Source organism: Petaurus breviceps, unplaced genomic scaffold (genome assembly GCF_028583685.1).
Source record: "Petaurus breviceps papuanus isolate PSGF00001 unplaced genomic scaffold, PetGlider_PUasm1.0 90740, whole genome shotgun sequence".
In the NCBI taxonomy this organism is placed as follows: Eukaryota; Metazoa; Chordata; class Mammalia; order Diprotodontia; family Petauridae; genus Petaurus; species Petaurus breviceps.
This window is the reverse complement of record NW_027187330.1, coordinates 10,104,723-10,123,537: the sequence shown is the minus strand read 5'-3', so window position 1 is coordinate 10,123,537 and position 18,815 is coordinate 10,104,723. Positions and strand designations below refer to the sequence as shown.

Here is an 18,815-nt window from a genome sequence, read left to right as displayed (position 1 = left end):
GCTATAAGCTGAGCAACCACTATGTTCAAGCAGTAAAATAAACCTTCCTTCCAGAAGCATGTCAAGAGACTAACTGACCGTGCAGAACACATTAGGTTGACCATCACACATGAACATTTCCTGGTCTAACCCACCCATTTAACTGGCTATTTCTCTGTCATCCATTGATGGAGATAGGATGATACTGAGGAAGACATATAGAAATGAAGATGAGGATATCTGGGTTCTAGTCTTCACTCTGCTTAAATCCTAACCATGTTAACAGAGGACAAGCCAATTAACCACCCTGAGGAGTAACAGTGTCTGTTCTGGCTAATTATTCAGGGATTTTATGAAGATCAAAGGGTTGAGTGTAGATGAAGGAGCCTTGTTCATTAAAAAGAACTATTCAAATAAAGAATCATTAATCTTCGCAGAAGATTCAATGCCCTGCATAAAGTGGCTTTATTTGACACATAACAATAAAAAATTACTTCTTTGGGTTCCCCAGTTGTCTGACCATTTCCTGGGTGTCACTCAAAGGCTCTGCCCTGAACACCCTGGCTTATGTCCCACACAGCACATTAGTCTTGTATAACTAGTACAAGGTCACTTCTGTGCAGGATGCCCCTATCAATTATGGAGCTGCCATCAGAGAGCCACCACGCCAAGTTATATGGAAACCATGATCCTTGCAGCTGAGTTTGGAGGGTGGCTTACCTCATTGATAACAGGCTTACCAATGCAGCAGAAATAATGGTTATTAGATGTAATCAGCTGTTCTCCATCTCCAAGGCAGATGCAAGAAGAAGGAGGCTTACAATGAGATATGTTTGATTCGGGTTAGACATCAGAGAAAATTTGTTCACGTTAAAAATGCCCTTGTAAACAATGGAGAGGGTCACCAAGGGAGGCTGTGGAATCCTCTTTCTTTTAAAGACAGATTCTGATAGAAAACTAAATGTGAGTCAGCTATAAGGCCAGAGGGTAGACTTAACATCCTCCCAAGGTCCCATATAGGCTTAATATTCTATAAGTCAAGAATTATTTTCTCATGAGATTTACCAAAACCTTTTGGAATATGTTGGAACTTAAAAGATGATCTGCAAGGAAAAAACACGCAATGAGTGTGACAAGCAGGCTTTGTATGCGTGCACGTGCAAAAGGGTAAGACAGAAAGTGAAGAAAAGAGAAATACCACAGTGTATAAGTATGCTTACATACGAGTTCATGAGAACCCTTGTGTGGATTTGAGGATAGGAAAGTGTGTAAACACCAGAGTGTGAACAAGAGTGTTTATGGAAGCTACCAGCGATCCCTGGAGCTTCTCCTAGCAGAAGTACTCATTGGCTGGGCCTTCTACCTTGGATAGTGCATGTGAATCCATGCTAGAACGGGATGAGAGTAGCCTGTCTCCCTCCTCAGGGCTGTCCCTGGCCGAATCCTCCACTCCGTCTTCACCAGGACCCAGTCTCTCAAATGTGACATATGAACTCTGGGTCTCCTCACTCTTCCTCAAGCGGAATTTCTGGTAACGCCTCTTTAGGGACCCACAACAGACAAGTAAGGTCAGAGGCACAGCAATGATGGCCGCGATGCTAATCACCACAATATTGATGAGTCTCTGGGTGCCTTCAGCATCGACCACCTCATCCGTAGAGAAGATGATACACTGTTCCTTCTTGGGGACCAGACCACGCACACAGACACAAGCTACATACTTAGTTTTTGGCATAAGACCTTCAATGGTAACCTTGGTTTTCCCAGGGTCTACACTGACCCTTCTCATATCCTTCTCCCCAAAGATGGCATAGAGTACACTGAACATGGTGGTGTTTCCAGCCTGGGGGGCTTTCCAGACCAAGGTCACACTGTGGTAAGTGTCCCCTACCACCTTCACTGATCTCACCATTTGGGCTGGCTCCAGCGGATTCACTGGCTGGTCCTTGGCTCTATCAGCCTGCTCTGCCCCAAGGCTCCCCACAGAGAGTTCTCCCAGGGCATTCATGTGGAAATGTTGAAGAGCAGGATTCTTCTCATAGCTGGGGAGGGTGGGCCTGGCCACCACAGAAGATAGCCCTGAGGTAGTGGAAGCATATCTTGCCACTAGCTCATTGTAAGCAGCAGCTTCTACAGCCTGGGCCTTCCCGGGCCACTGCCTAGTAATGGGCCCTCGAGGCTCTACCGTGGTCTGGGCCTCAGCGATGATGAGGGAGATAAATGCCTCAGTAGCCCCCAAAGAATTTTTGGCTTTGCAGACATACTCTCCAGAGTCATGGTGGGATACTTCGGGCAAGCCCAGAAGAGACCAGCTCATGCCATCACTGGAGGTTTCTTGATGCACTGAAAAACAAGAGAAACATGCGCAGAAGGCCCATAGAGTAATTCATTCTAGAGCAATCTGGATTACTGCCAGGTGAGACCCATCCCTGTGCACTGGCCTGATTCCCCCCAGTGATGTCCTGCATCATGAGACAGTGAACATGGAAATCAGAAAGCCCAGCACAAACCCAAGGTATTATAGAGCTAAAGAGCAGTAAGAGTCAGAAGACCGGTTCTAGTCCCAACTTCGCCATCTGCTATCTGCCATTTGCTATCCAGGTGACCACGGTCAAGTTATTTACCCTCTCTCAGCATCAGATTCCTCATCAATAAACTCATAATAGTAATGCCCAGCCCATCTACCTTGAAGAACTATGAGGATCAAATGAGATAATGCATATAAACTGAATAATAGTGATACAAAGTGTTACAAACTATCAAGCTATACTAATGTAAAGATCTGGTTTTTTATTATTGTTATTATAAGGTCAATATTTTTTTGGTCATTCTCACCACTTATATTGTCTCAGAGCTATGCTTAACCAGATGTCACCATCTTGAACATCTGGACCATCATTGTCACAGCCAGATTTCATGGAATTTCTGGAACCTATATGACTACTGTCAAGACTGCCTCCAAACCCTTCCCAGGTACATGGGGCTACACCTAGCACAAGGGTCCATTTCCCTAATTGGCAGACTAGATCCTTACTGAAGTTCAGCCCCCTGAACCTGGCACTGCTCACTTTCCAAGGCTAGAGGTCTGAGAACATAGAGTCACCTGGCTATTGTAACTCACCTGTCCCATTGAGCTGATGCCCATCAGCTCTCCTCCAGCTGAGCTCTGGACTGGGTACCCCAGTGGCCCCACAGCGCAAAAACACAGTGCTACCCAGAAGAGTCTTGACCTTGGCCACTGAAGTGTAAACCTCAGGACGCTGGCACTTCCTGAGTTCCAGTTGGCTGAAGGAAACTCCAGCCAGGCTCCAAGGAGTAGAACACTTCAGCCTTGGATCAATGAAGGCCATGTTTGGAGTTGGGAAGTTTAGGATCTGGACCATTTCATATAGGCTACAGTCACACACCCAGGGGTTGTCCTGCAGACCTGGAAAGAGAAAATGAAATGAATGTCCTATCTTCTTTCCAGACTCATGATGCATTACCTCCTATCCTTTTCATTCAACACACTCTAGAAAGGTAAGAGCTTCAAGGAGTTGTAGTCACTTTTTCAAGTCTCAGACTGAGCTCCAAGCATTGTAGGTGGTGCTATTGTTGTAGTAACTGACATTTATATAGAATTATTTAAGATTTGAAAAACACTTTATATATAGTATCCCACCTAAACTTCACAAAACATGCTGTGAGGTAAGTACAATTGTGATGCCCATCTTACAGATAAGGGAACTAAGGCTCAGAGAGGTTAAGTAACTTTCTTGTGGCCACATAAGCAGTATGCAGCAGATTTGGAACTCAAAGTCTTACTGACTCCAAATCTGATGCTCTATTCACTACACCTATCCTATAAGATATTCTTGACCCAAAATGCACACTTAAAGAATTAGCCCTTTTTAGTGTTTCTCTCTCCTTAGGGTGGTACTGAACCATCCACATTCTTCCTGCCAAGCAAATATATTTGTCACAGGACTGCCTCAGATTAGAGTTGGCTTCAATCTGTGGAATATGTATACATATACATATATATGTATAGATATATACACACATATGTTTATTTGTATATAAATGTATGACATGTAGACATATATGTATGTAAATAATATAAATTCTATATAATTGTTACATGTATATATTATTATATAGAATACCCCAAAAGTCTTCACAAAGTTTTAAGCTTTATTAGCACACATGTGTGTGTGCACATACAGACACACACCTCACCCTACCCTCAACCCATCAGCCCAACCTTCACAACACAAACTTTTTGTCCAGAGGAAATCAAATTAAAATGGATGTTGTAAGCAGACTTAAGAGGGAAAAGAATCATGACATGGCAATATGCTACCCAAAGAGTTCATGTGGAAGCAGGGGTGGTGAGGTGGGGGGAGAGGGAAATGTTTTACCTTCATGACAGTGATGGGTGTTAGAGGATGATTTGACATGAATGAGCTTCAGGCCTCATTTAACAATGACAGAAATAACCTCAGCCTACTCCCTTAGCAAGAGTTTCCCTGGGTCACTGCCCCTCTGTCAGTCAGGGAATTCACATCTCACATAGCACCTTTCCACCATTCCCAGAGGTGACTCTTCATGCTAGGATGAAACCCAAGGACTGTGGTTTTACAGCATCATGGTCTAACCCACTGAGCTAAGCAGCCCAAACATCACAACAAAAGGTAGCTGAAAATAACCAATATTTCTCCTCAATACCTTTGTGCTAAAAATTACCCAAGCAAGGGGAGGAAACTATGGCAAAAATGCCTCAGTAAGAGGGCAGAGTGATTTGCCTAGGGTCACACAGGTAATAAATAGCAGAGCCAGTCTTTAAATCATGTGAGAGGGTGCAAACTAACATTGCAAAGTAAGCACTAGGTCATATGACTGCACACTCATGGGTCTAGATGAGGCTGTTAAGGGAAGTTCAATGTTTCTTTCTATCTGACATTTTCTTTCACAAAGTCGTTTGTACAAACCCTCACCCCAAACCACTCCGGGGTGGTCTGTGTCTTCTATTGCGAAAGGTCACTGGATTCATCAACATCTTCAGAAGTGCAGTTCAGCATTTCCTAACTCTTACGGTCAGCATCCACAGGTCTGACCTCCAGGTCACCAGCTGGAACATCTGAGCCTTTTCAACATGTTCTATGACATTTCTTTCTTCCCTGGCTACTCCAGTCCAAACTGGGATGTCTCTCCTAGTTCCTCCAGCCCAAATGACTCAGGCTCCCTAAATTAATTTAGAACTTATTTAAGAATAGGTTCTGTGAGACTCCATGTTCCCTAACTGAACTGAAGCTCTGTAGGAGGCATTAACTGAACTATAATAGAAAGGTTACTAGTTTTGGAGTAAAGGAACTTAGGTTCAAATACCAACTATTCACAGGCAGTAAATATACCACTGGCGTGACCTTGGACAGTCCAATTACTTCTGGGCCTCACTTCTGGCAAAATAAAAAATCATTTCTGAAGACCCTTCTAATGCTAAGGCCCATGAGCCTATGAATGAAGGGATACTTCTCAAGAAATAGTGTGATGTAATAAAAAAAAAAAAACACCTCAAGTCAAAGGACCTGAGTTCCAGTCCTGACTATGCTAAATAGCTGTATGACTTTGGGCAAGGCACTTACCCAGTCTGGGGCTCAAGTTCCTCCTCTGAAAAGTAAAGGGTTTGATCTGAATCAAGGGGTCTTAACCTGGAGTCTGTGGACTTTTTAAAAAATTCTTTATATTAATATAGCTGTATTTCAGTATAACTGGTTTGCTTTGTAATATTGTGTTTTCTTTTATTTCATGTATTTAAAGGCACTTTGCTTCACCCAACTATCAAGAGGGTTTATAACCTAAAACAAGGTTAAGAAGACTGGGACCAGATGATCTCTAAGGCTTTTTACCTATTCTAAATTGTGTGAGCAGGGATTGTTTTATGCTTTGCCTGCATCCCGCAAAGCACCTAGTACAGAGAGACTTACAGAAATAGGTGCTTAATACAGACATGTCTATTTTCTTTTTTTTTTTTAAGCAATCGGGGTTAAGTAACTTCCTCAAGGTTACACGGCCAGTTATTTCTGGGTGTGGTGCTGAGTATCAGAGCCCGGATTCGATCCCAGGTCATCCTGACACTGGGGCTGGTGTTCTTACTCACTGAGCCACCTGGCCGCCCCTAAGCAATTGGGGTTAAGTAACTTGCTCAAGGTTACACGGCCAGGTGTTTCTGGGTGGGTGCTAAGTGTCTGAGCCTGGATTCGATCCCCAGGTCATCCCACCACTGGAGCCAGTGCTCTTACTCGCTGTGCTACCTGGCCACCACAAACATAGATCATAATTTTTGTTTTTGCTTTTTTTTTTGGAGGTGGGGAGGTAGGGAAGTTGGGGTTAAGTGACTTGCCCAGAGTCACATGGCTAGTTTTTTGTGTTAAGTGTCTGAAGTCGAATTTGAACACAGGTCCTCCTGACTCCAGGATTGATGCTCTATTCATTGCGCCACCTAGCTGCTCTATTTTCTAATTAATAGAGAGCAAGATGAATTCATCCATTTGACAAGCATTCATCAAGGACCTACTGAGCACAGTGCTATACTCCCAGTTGTCTCTTTATGGGTTTAAAAAATCCCTGAGTGCCTCTGAATGTTATTCTCAAGAGTTGGACTAGACAGCTTGACCTCTCTTACCCAGGATGATCTTGGAGTTATCACTGGAGGAAGAAGGACCAGCCTGCAGGTGAGACCAGGTGACAAGAAGCTGCTGGGGTAGACGCATCAGCTGATTGCTGGAGAGGTCCAGGAAGGTGAGGTTCCTTACGTAGCGGGCAGCCTCTGCAGACACCACTGAGAGGCGGTTCCCATGCAGATCAAGCAGCCGAAGCTGTGGGGTATCCCCAAGAGCTCCCCACGGGAAGGACACCAAGTGATTCCCAGGAAGACGCAGCTCTTGAAGCCTCCGCAGGCCCCGCAGCATGACAGAACTGACACTGGTCATAGAATTATAGGGCAGCCACAGGTACTCGAGGCAAGTGAGTTGGTGGAGGGCATCCCCCGGCACTCTCCGGATGGACGTCTTCTCTATTCGGAGCTTGGAGGTGTCTGATGGGATCATCATGGGAGGGAGGGTCATCTCGGGATCATTGCACACAACCACCCTGGATCAGATATAAAAGGGAAAAGGGCAAAATACCAAGATTTAGTGATGATCCCATGCCATCCTAGCTTCATGTACCATCACCACCAGCTTCCAATGACATAGTCAACACATGGTACCAAGATTCATTTATTTTTCTCATAAAGAGTCTGTACAAAAGGTGTGAATAGTTTCAACCATTCAATAAATTCCACAAATATTTATAAAGCACTTACCATTTGGTAAACATCATGTAGGAGTCAAAGAAATAATATAAAGAACCTTCCCTCAAGGAGCAAACAGTCCCTTCTAGAGCTAACAGAATCACAGAATCTCAGAGATAGAAAAGACATCCAAGGCCATCTGTCTAGTCCAAATCTTACCTGTATAAGAATCCCTTCTCTGGCAACCTTCACCACGTCTTTACTTGATGATCTCCAGAGAAGGGAAAGTCACCACCTCCATATACATATTCAATACATATCCATCTTTATTCCCAACCCTGGCCCAACCCTGTCCTATTCTTTCCCAGACAGTGGCCTCCCCTGAAGCACCTCTTTGGTGTCCTAGAATGGGAGCCAACATCCTGGGGTGTCTCTTCTACACAAAGGTTCATGTTCCAGGGATGATTTGAGGGGGCACATAGTGCTGCTTGCCCTATGGTTCCCAAATTGCTAGGGAACCCAGGTTCAAATACCAGGGGAAACCATTCCACTTTTGGACAGCTCCAAATAGTGGAAGTTCTTCCTATCATTGATCCTAGATGTTCCTCTCTGCCCTATCTGGCCGTTGTTCCCAGTTCAGCCCTTTGGGGTCAAACAGAATAAATCAAATCCCTCTTCCACATGGGAGCTGCCAAGTCTCTGAAGACAGTTATTATGTCATCCCTGTCTTCTCTTCTTCCACATAAACATCCCCATCTCCTTTAGCCAATTCTTTCATGCTCTCCTGGTCACTCTCTTCTAGGCAATGTCCAGATTACCCATGCCCTTCCTAAAATATGTTTGCACAAAGTGGTTCATATGTAGTCTGACCTGGTCAAAGTACATCAAGACTTTCACCTCAGTCCTTAAGAGCATGATCTGGGTTGTATACACAGTAGATGTTTAATAAATTTTATTGAATGAAGTAAGTAATGAATGTGTTCAAGATACCTACATGAAAAGTTTAATAATGGTAAAATAACATTCAAAGAGTTTCCAACTTGCTAAATGTCAAGTGATTAGAACAGACAAGAAGTGATACAGGAATTCCAAAGAAAGAGAAACCACTTGGGGCAGCTAGGTGGCGCAATTAATACAGCACCAGCCCTGGAGTCAGGAGGACCTGAGTTCAAATTTGACCTCTGACACTTGACCCTTACTAGCTGTGTGACCTTGGGCAAGTTGCTTGCCCAATTGCCCTGCCTTCCCCCCTCCAAAAAAAAAAAAAAGAGAGAGAGAAACCAATGTGGGTTAGGGATCTTAAAGCTACTACTATTCTCTGTGCTCTCTCCCTAGGGCCCTTTCTAGCTTGTAGCCATGTCACTTTTCAATCCTTCATCAGCTGTATAATACTCAAGTCATTGTGCCTACATAGACCTTCTGTTAGATTTTCATGTCTTGGTAGCCACATGACATAAGAACATAAAATTTGGTTAGGAGTAAGCAGAACCATATTTTAGTTTTGGCGCTGGTACTAATCATCTGTGTGGTACTAGGTAAGTCATTTCACTTTTCTGGTTCTTAATTCACTCCTCTGTAAAAAGAAGGGGTTGAACTCAGTGATTTTTGTCGACCACACTCCCTTCTCCTAGGTATACTCTCCACCTTTGGTATCCATGACACTGTTCTCTCTTGGCTCTCTTCCCACCTGTCTAACCACTCCTTCTTAGTCTCCTTGGATAGATCATTAGCCTTCTCTCACCCTATAAGTGGGGGTATCCCCCAAGGTTCTGTCCTGTGTTCTCTAACCTCTCTCCCTTGGCCATCTCATCATCTACAATGGGTTTAATCATCATCTCTATGCAAAGGACTCCTAGATCAATAGATTCGGCTCTAAACTCCTTCCTCAATTCCAATCTCTCATTACCAATTGCCTACTGAACATCTCCACCTAGATGCCCCTTAGTCAAACTCAACATGTTTAAAATAATATTCCTAAAGTGAGTATCTGACCATGTTGCTCCCCTACTCAAAAATTATCTCAAGAGTGTGCTAGTAAATGTTTAAAAACCAGCTCTTTGAGGGGGAAGGGATGATATCCCCATGGCGCACTTTTAAGTTTAATCTGAATTGACATTTCTTCCACCATCTTAAGTCTAGAAACCAACCAAAAAAAAATGTGTATGTGTAGCATTTGCCAATTTCTAAGACGTAGATGCTCACATGAAAATTTAACAATCACTTCTTGGAAGCAGTCTGAGCTGGCTCCGACACACCACTCTCATTTCATGTAGTCTCAGTTCCAACCAAATTGGCCTATTAACTATTCTCCATGTACAACATCTTCTCCATCTTCTCCCTGAGGATCTTTGCATGAAGTAGTTCCCTTGTGTCTAGAATGTTCTTTCTTCTCCCTTCCCCCTCTTGGAATCCCATTTCTTTCAAGGCCTTTCCTGATATCATTAGCTATTATTCTCTCTAACTGAAACCATTTTATACATACTTTGCATTCATTTATCTGTGTCCAGATTGTAACTCCCCTGCCACCAATAGACTATAAGCTCCTTGAGGGCAGGGGCTGTTTCATTTGTATCTGTCTATTCTATCTTCAGCATAGTGCCTTGCATATAGTACGTACTAAACATATGTTGGCTGGATTGAATTGAATCAAATTGAATCTGAAGAATATTCCACATATAAAATTCTGTAATCCTAAAATTCCTTGAAGGAAATATCTCGCAGACTCTTAAAACACCAAAGTATCGTGGGAAAAACATTAGACTCAAGAGTAAAACTCAGTCCCAGCTCCTTCCCCTCACTATGTGACTGTGAACAAATCACTTAGTAGTTTTCCACCTCATTTTACTTATCTGTAAAATAAGAATTAAAAAATATTTGACATGATTAGGATATTTTAAGTGTTCCATGTACATGTGAATGATTAAAAGCAGCAGCTTCTTGGGTCCACTGAGGGCTCACACTTGCTCATTCTGGCTAACCCAATGCAGCAAATGAATCAAAGGTTTCTTGTAAACACCTTGCTGAGTGCTTTGGCCTACCCTTCTCCAGGCCATGCTGGGAAGACTCTCAACATCACAGCTACATTTTCTTTCCCTTCCTTTCATTCCCCTCCCTGATAATTTCCAGGACTTTGAAGAGAGAGGATAATAAGTTTTCCTAATCTTTCCAATAATTTTCCTAAAGTAAATTAGCTCCAAAGGGACTAAGCAGTAGGAATTGCTATCATCAGGAGTAACTAGCAATTTGGGATCCCTAGGGCAAGCAGCAGTATGTTCCCACTCAAATCATCCCTGGAACATGGACCTTTGTATAGAAGAGACACTCCAGGATATTGGCTCCAGTTGACACCAAAAAGGTGCTTCTGGGGAGTCCACTGTCTGGGAAAGAATAGGACAGGGTTGGACAGCTTGAAACTTCCTAGTTTAGCTAATTACCTTGCTAACTTGCTAACTAGTTTCTAGGCTGATGAGGGAACAAAGGTGATATCAAAATGTAAATGGAGCATATTTTAAAATTGCGCAATCTTTTTAACTTAAATTGTTAGGCTATTATTTTTGTATCTCTAAATTTCTCCACCCTGGGAAAGTGCCCTGATAGGTGCCCTGATAGAATTACATCTCTAGGTTTCATAAACTCTTCCAGGAAGGTGCATTAAAATAAAAGATGTTACTTTGTCTTAAAGAAACATCTCTCCCTTTGGGAACTTCCAGGGGGAGGGAGAAAGAACTAGTCTGATTCTCTTCTGCAAGCAATAAAAATACCAAAGCATTCCTTATTTGTGATGTTCTAGCAAACATTTAGTTAAAAAGAAATGATTGCAGTTTAGTTTCACAGTGAAATGAGGGTATTAGCAAAATTGAGGCTGAGAAATAGAATTGTTCAAAAATGGAACAGGCCGCCTCCTGAAAGAGTGAGCTCCCAATCACTGGAAGCATTTAAGAGGTTAGCTGGCCATCTGTTCAAAAAGCTACTGTATAAGAGATTACTTCATGGACTGAATGGGCGAGAGACAGGACAAAGCACCTCAAATATACCTCCTGAATCTAGGATTTCATGATATTCCCTTCACTCTCCTTGCTTGAACAGTTGATATGGGACAGGGGCTTACACTACAATCTCAGGTTTCCAGAATATGTGCAATGTTACTCCCAAGGAAATTTCTCCCTGACTGCTTCAACTATTCTCTCCAGAGACTTCTATTTGTGGGACTGGGTATATGGAAATATGGAGAAGATGGCAGCTCCTCCATAAGCTAAAGATACCTGAAGTGGACAGGGAGGGAAGAAGGACTGTTACCTAGGAAAGGGGGAAGAAAAGATCCAGATGCTTTGCTATATCCTAACCAAGAGTCCCACTCTTGCTCAGATCCAGGGTTCTCCTATATCCTTGCCCACACAGATGGGAGAGGGAAGAAACAAGCATTTACCAAACACCTACTAATATGCCAGACATTGTGCTAAATGCTTTACCAATAGTATCTCATTTGATCATCATGAAATTTGGTTATCATGAAAAGTTTCCTAAGTGTTAGGGTCTCCATTATGAAATCAAAGATTATAGGATATGGAGCTATAAGGGACCTTAGAAGTCTAGTACCTTCATTTTATGAATGAGGAGACTGAGACCCAGAGAGGTTAAGCAATTTGCCCAAGGTCAAACCAGTATGAAACGGAGGGGAAACTTAAAGCTAGCCATACAGAAAACCACTCAGTAAAAGTAACACAACCAAGAAAGGAGGGGCCCCTCTATTCCAACCTTGTCCTGACATAGGGCTCCCATTCTGAGAACAAAAGGTAGTGTCTGAGTGTTCCACTTACCTGTTTTTGGTGCCATCGCTGAGGCTGTGTAGGCTACAGCTACACTGGGAGGGACAGGAGCCAAGCACGTGGGGAAGACCCCTGAGGGCCAGGCACCAGAGTACTCCCATAGCCACCCACATGGCTCCAGCCTCCCAGATTCAGGCCCAGGACAGAGGGGCCCCTAATGTATCTTCCCCAGGGTCGCTCCCATCCCTTGAACTCACAGTCCTTTCAGCCCAGCTAGCACAGCTTCCCTTCCCCCCTCTCTCCTCTCTGGCTGATGCCATCGGATAAAAGGATAGGCTGCAGATTAAGGAGAGGGACTAGAGCTATTTTCACGTGGGTGCTTATTGCTTCCTGGAATATCCCAACTATGGGGGGGAGTCCTCTCCTTCTGGCAAACAACTTCAGATGTCCCAATAGAGATTTGAAGAATTTCAGTCTTGAGGGAGGTAAGTAGAAGGTAATCAGGACCGTTGGCTTTGTGGTTCCCCAAGTAGGGAAACCTCATGGCCTCGTAGGACTTAGAGCTGGAAGGAACTTCTCAGATCATCCAGTTCAACCCTTTTCATTTTGCAAATAATCATTCTGAGGTTTAGAAAGGAGAAATGACATGCTGGTGTGCCTTTCAGGTGTGGGACCCTGTACAAGTGCATAGAGATGGCAGGCCAAGTTCAGGCAGAGGCTACTAGTCCAGTCTGGCTGGAACATAAATGAAAAGGAACACTCTTAAACAGGGTGGGGATGAGGTGCAAACCAGGTAGGCCAGACCAAGCAGCTGACGTGTTATCCTGAAGGCAAAAAGGAATCACTAAGAGTTATTGAGTAGGGCAGCGACATCCCATCATGATTCAATGCAAAAAATGTTATTAAGCATCCAGTAGGTAAAGGGTCTTATACTATGTACTACAGACATTTAAAATGTAAATGAGATGTAACCTGGGTTTCCTGCCAAGCCTGGAACATTTTGAATAAAATTCCTCTAAGTGGATGAGAGAATGTTGAAGCAACATTATAGTGAGGGGTGGAATTAGTGTAAGAGTTTTAAAGAGGAAAGACATTCTGAGAGACAAAGACAGACAGACAGACGGGCAGAAAGACAGATATATGGTTCCAGACTCTCTTTGTATCTGACTTCAGAGAGGTGAAAGAGAAAGACTCTCTTTCAAACATGTAGAGGAAGTCAGCTCTTCAATATGTGCCTGATTTCCACATTGTCTCCCTAGAGACTTTGGGGAATTTCTCATTGGGCAAGGTCAGGGTCTCCCTTAGTTGATAGAATAAAGAACATCTCTTCTCTCCAAAGTCACACCAATTCTGCCCCTCACATAGTCATACAGGGAGACTTCAGTGTTCTCCCCATCAGTCAGGAGAACTTCATGCAAAACGCTCCAGGTTTAACTCAATGGACAGCTCATTGGGGATGTGTCGAATTGATAGAGATAACAGAAGTGTATTATCACATGACAATCCTGAACTTTTTTCTAGATAGTATAATTATCAAAGTACTTCAGCATTCCATAAATACTAAAGGACTTAATATTCCAGTAATATGATACAGAAATGATTGAGGATTATTTCCAGTGTATTCACTTTCTGGAACCACTGCATATAATGAAACAGATTGCCCCACCCAAGCTCTGAGCACACCTAGTATTCTTCCTGAGCCTCATCTTCCCCATCTGTAGAACAGGGATAATAATTCTCACCTTATCCTGGTTGTCAAAGGATTATTGCAAGAATCACATGAGATAGTTTGAAAAATTAATTTTAAAAATAGCCTAGTCTGAAAAGATAAAGTATGTAAATATACAAATTATTATGTATACAAATGGGTGAAACATTATTATAAATGCATGGTTGATCAAACCTAGCCAATCCTGAAAAAGAACCACAAAAATCACATTATGAAGGCCATATTTCATGAAAGACAGCATGATGTAGCAGGGGTGGGGAACCTGTGGCCTCGAGGCCACATGTGGTCTTCTAGTCCTTTTGACTGAGTACAAGTTTTACAGAACAATCCTTTTATTAAAGAGGATTTGTTCTGTGAAGTTTAGATTTGGTCAAAGGGCTGCACCTGAGGACCTAGAGGGCCACATGTGGCCTCGAGGCCACAGATTCCCCACATGTGGTGTAGGAGAATGAACACTAGTCTTCTAGTCTTCATACAGCAGCTACTATCCTCCATTTTCAGGATGATTGTCATTGCTTTCCTTAATGTATGGTATGCAGAACAGTGCACACTATGTGTTATAATGATTGTGTGTATATATACATATATACATGCATATGTTTTATATGTGCGTACATATATACATGCATGTGTTTGTATGTACATGTGTATATATACCTAGTGTGTATAGACATGGAATGGCATATAACCTTGTACAAGATAAATCAGTCAAAGTTCATATCTAGCCTATAAGTACAGGGAATAATAGTACTATAGTATTATACTATAGCTAGCTACTCCCATGTCATGACCAGGAGAAGCATCATGATAGCGTCCTGGGCATGGAGTCTAGAAGACCAAGGGTCAAATCTCATCCCCTATTCTTACTAAATGGGCAACTCCAGACAAGTCATTTAATTTCTATGTGTGTCAGACAACACTCTAAGACCTATCTACTGTCATAAATAGGTTGCAATATACAATGGAGGATGGAGTTCCCAAGCTGGGATTCCTCCCATGCTAATGCACAAGAATCAGTGACCAAGGGGTAGCTAGATAGCATAGTGAATAGAGCACCGGCCCTCGAGTCAGGAGGACCTGAGTTCAAATCTGGCCTCAGATACTTAATACTTACTGTGACCCTGGGCAAGTCACTTAACCCCAATTGCCCCTCCAAAAAAAGCAAAAAAAAAAAAAAAAAAAGGGGAATCAGTGACCAAGAGCTATAGTTGGGCAGGTTTCAAAGGTGGAAGCTTTCTTGGTTTGAAAGAGTACAGAAGGTACTATTTGAACCCAGAGAGCATAACCCAGAGCAATGGGTGGACTGAAAGAAGGCAAATTAGGCTTGATGATAGGAGAAGCTTTCTAACAACCAGAACTGCCCAAGTGGACCAGGAGACCTTGAAAGGTGATGGATGCCCCCTCCTCAGAGGGCTTCGAGAAGAGGCTTGACAACCATTTGACCAATTATGTTAGATTCCATCTGTGTATCAGAAGGACTAGGTGGCCGCTAAGGTCCCTTCCCATTCTCCAGTTCTATGATTCTGGAATGACACAACCAGAAAGCTTTCATTCTGGGAAGGGTCTGAAATGTCATATAAATAAGAAGGTCCAGAGACAGAAAACTGTGTAGAGTGAAAGGAAGGTCAAAACCAGTATTCACCAAGTAGAGGGGACTAGTGAAGAGACAGGGTACAGGGTCAGGCTGCGGGGATTTAGCAGAAGGAAGACAACAGGAGCAAAGAGTTGTATCAATTTGCTACAGTCAACATCATGCAGATACACACGTTTTAAGAGTAGCCCAAGTGTCTTTCAGTTTCCTTTGGGTCCAATACACCAGAATAGCTCCTACTGACAGTCCTCTCATTTGTTTCTTGGCAACACCTGCCTCTAGGCAGCAGACATGACCCTGACTTTCCACTAATGTTATCTCTATAAAAGACAAGTAAATCCCCAGGCCTGAACCTTTCCAATGAGGAATAGATTCAGTTCAGTTGCACAACTCAGTCCTAATTTTTTATCAATATGGTCCCTGGACTCCTGTCCTTAATCCGCTGCCCAATAGGGATAAATGAACCAGCATTCTTCTGTCCATCCCTACAAATGGCATATTATCCATTCAGTGAATGTTTTCCTTCTGCTCCTTCTGCTAAAGAGACGCTTTATGCAGTGGACACGTGGGGACTCCCCAGTTTGTTTCAGGGAATGTCAGCAGCTGCAGGGTATGGGAGAGAGAGAATAAAATCTAAGATTTTCTGTAATAGCCTTTGTTTGTCTGCATATGAACTGGATTTTTGACAAGGAAGTTAGTCCAGTGTCCTGGGAAAAGAGAAAGAAGCCTGTGAGGCAGTGAAAGTTAGTGAACTGGTGAGGCAGACTGTAAAATGGCATCCCATGCTCTGGCCACTGGCTTTGGGAAACTGAAGTATTTGCCTTCAGTACTACCCTTGTGGTAGCACAAAATTAGGAGCAGCAGGAAAAAATGAGAGGCTTTGTGCTGATCTCCAACCAACACGGGCAAAAGTACAATATTTAAACTGAGAATCTCTTCACCTCTCTTGGGTCTTAGTTTCCTTATCTATAAAATGAAAGGGATGAATCATATCAAGGGTTCTTAACCCTTTTTGTATCATGGACCGCTCTGGCCATCTGGTGAAGCCTATGGGCCCTTTCTCTGAATAACATTTTAAACAACTGAAAGAAATGTTCGATTTCAGTTAGAGGTGAGAGAAAATACAGATGGAACTTTTTTTTATCTAAATTCACAGACACCTTGAATTCTATCCACAGATCCCTTGGGGGATCCCACAGTAAGAACACTAAACAGATGATTTCCAAGGGCTCTTCTAATTCTAGAATGTTATTTTCTAGAAGAAGAATCACTGAATCTCAAATGTGGAGGTGGTAGTAGGAGCAATAACCTATCCCTCTACTCGTGCAGGTTAGGTTAGATTTTCCTTAAAAAGTACAGAGACATACCTAGAGACTTGGTTAGGTCAGAAGATTGTCAATATCACTTCCATGAGGGCCTGAGTTGTCATGACTGGTAGATTGGGATGGATAACACTGGCAAGGGAGGGTCACACAGCTGACTCAACTCAAGGTATTCTCAGGACCTATCTTTAATGCATAGCCCCCTACTATCACTAAATGTATCTTCATTAGTTAACTGTCAGATAAACTCAAGTTTAAAGTCCCCTTTTTTTCCTCCCTTTCCAATGAGGAATAGATTTTAGTTGCACAATTCAGTCCTAATTTTTTATCAATATGGTCCCTGGACTCCTGTCCTTAATCCTCTGCCCAATAGGGATAAAATGAACCAGCATTCTTCTTCCAAGTGTCTCATTTTGTCTGGATATTCAGCTTAAACTACTGGGGGACTGACTGGTCAGAGTCAGGTCAAGGCTAAAACAACTGACACAGGCTTGCAGGACTGGAGCCTATGAGCTCATGAAGTAGGTAGTCCACAGAAAGATCAGCCCAAATGACCTTTACACTTCTGATAGAACTTTTTCATGATGCATCTAGAGATGGTGGCTCCTTGCTGTGAGCCACTCCCCATACCTAGGAGATGAGAGTAAACTGCTCATGGCCATTTAGAAAGTAAGAAGAAAAAACAACCACACGACTATGCTTTATGTCCTTCAGAAATGTTTGTTGTTGTTCAGTCATTTCAGACTCCTGTGACCCCATTTGGGGTTTTCTTAGCAAAGATGCTAGAGCGGTTTGCCATTTCCTTCTCCAGCTCATTTTACAGATGAAGAAACTGAGGCAAACAGAGTTAAGTGACTTGCCCAGGGTCACACAGTAAATTTCTGAAACCGAATTTGAACTCAGGAAGATGAATCTTGCTACCTCCAGGCCCAGCACTCCATCCACTGCACCACCTAGCTGTCCCTTTGTTCCTGGGAATGAAATGTAAAAGACATAATAAAGAAAATAAACGGAGGGAATTATTGTAAGATTTAAGTTTCTGTGGCACACATCCTCCCTATGGAGGGCTTAAAGGACCAAGCAGTGGCATTGTTTCGGAGGGACCTTGCTTGATGGCAACAAGAAGAAGATTAACAAGGCTAACCAGCCCCCAAAGAAGAAGGGAGCAGTCCTTTAGGGGCCTCTTATGGGCATAGGTTTTTGTTGTATCCTCGCCGCATCGAGCTGTCTGGAAATGGGGAGATTCTGGATGGTGTGCCAGAGAACACTAGGTGGGTAGCAGTACAGGGCAATTTTCCCTGACCTGTGACGATGCAAAAAGTATCACTGCCTTTGCTGCAGCCCTGCTATACTTGGTCCTGCTCCTACTAATGATCATCTTTTTTTCATTAAGACCTACTATGAATTGCAAAGCCTTGTTGTCACCTTCCTTCCTAGGAATCTACCAGATTTAGTCACTCTTTCAGACAGCTATTACATTATTTCTATTTGTTTTATTTCTTTCTCCTTTAGTGCTTCCTATAAAACATTTCTTCAATATAGGAAATCAAAGTTGCCCAGGAACCAACCTAATGTCATTTAAGCGTTAGAAGGTCTTCTAGAAAATATTAATGACCTTACCACCAAGAGGTGGACTATAGTGCAAGTAATACCACCTTAATCTTTTCCCCATGCTAGTTGGACTAGTTTTTCCTTAAAAGACTTTGGGACATTCCCCAAGACTTTATTGGCTGATGGGCCTTTATAAGAGCCAATGGTGAGAGCTGATTTCACTTCCTCTTCATCTTACTACAAATTAGGCAATAGGACTTGGAGGGGTAGACCATCTCTAACATGTGGATGGTGGATTATGATCATAATGCAGACAAGAAAGCTTAACTCGGCCGAACTGCCTAGGGGTGTACTCAATATTTATCAGTCCTGCTAAATCTCTTTGTTAACTGCTGAATGACGTAGGAGTATCCGGTTTTGTTCTAATATTGAACCTAAGCTGTCAGACTGAGTCTCAGCCCAAAACAGGGAAGGATCGCACAGACCTTCTAGGCCAACCCATATGAGGATAAAAGTCCTCTCCTTAACATTCGCAGCATCTCTTTAGCCTAGATCCTGAATGATGTACTTCTTGCCCACCTTCCTCTGACCCAGAATAGTGACA

The 18,815-nt window shown here is 42.9% G+C and overlaps 1 protein-coding gene across 1 annotated transcript; it reads right to left on the bottom strand.

Moving 5' to 3' along the window:
- Positions 1-507: 507 nt before the first annotated feature.
- Positions 508-12,191, bottom strand: LRIT1 (leucine rich repeat, Ig-like and transmembrane domains 1). The gene is made up of 5 exons (XM_069067307.1): positions 12,070-12,191; positions 6,644-7,110; positions 3,101-3,406; positions 1,964-2,322; positions 508-1,924 (listed from the first exon to the last, which is right to left on the bottom strand). Exons 1-5 carry the CDS (start codon positions 12,189-12,191, stop codon positions 1,310-1,312), a joined length of 1,869 nt encoding a protein of 622 aa, XP_068923408.1. The 3' UTR covers positions 508-1,309.
- Between the last annotated feature and the right edge of the window lie 6,624 nt (positions 12,192-18,815).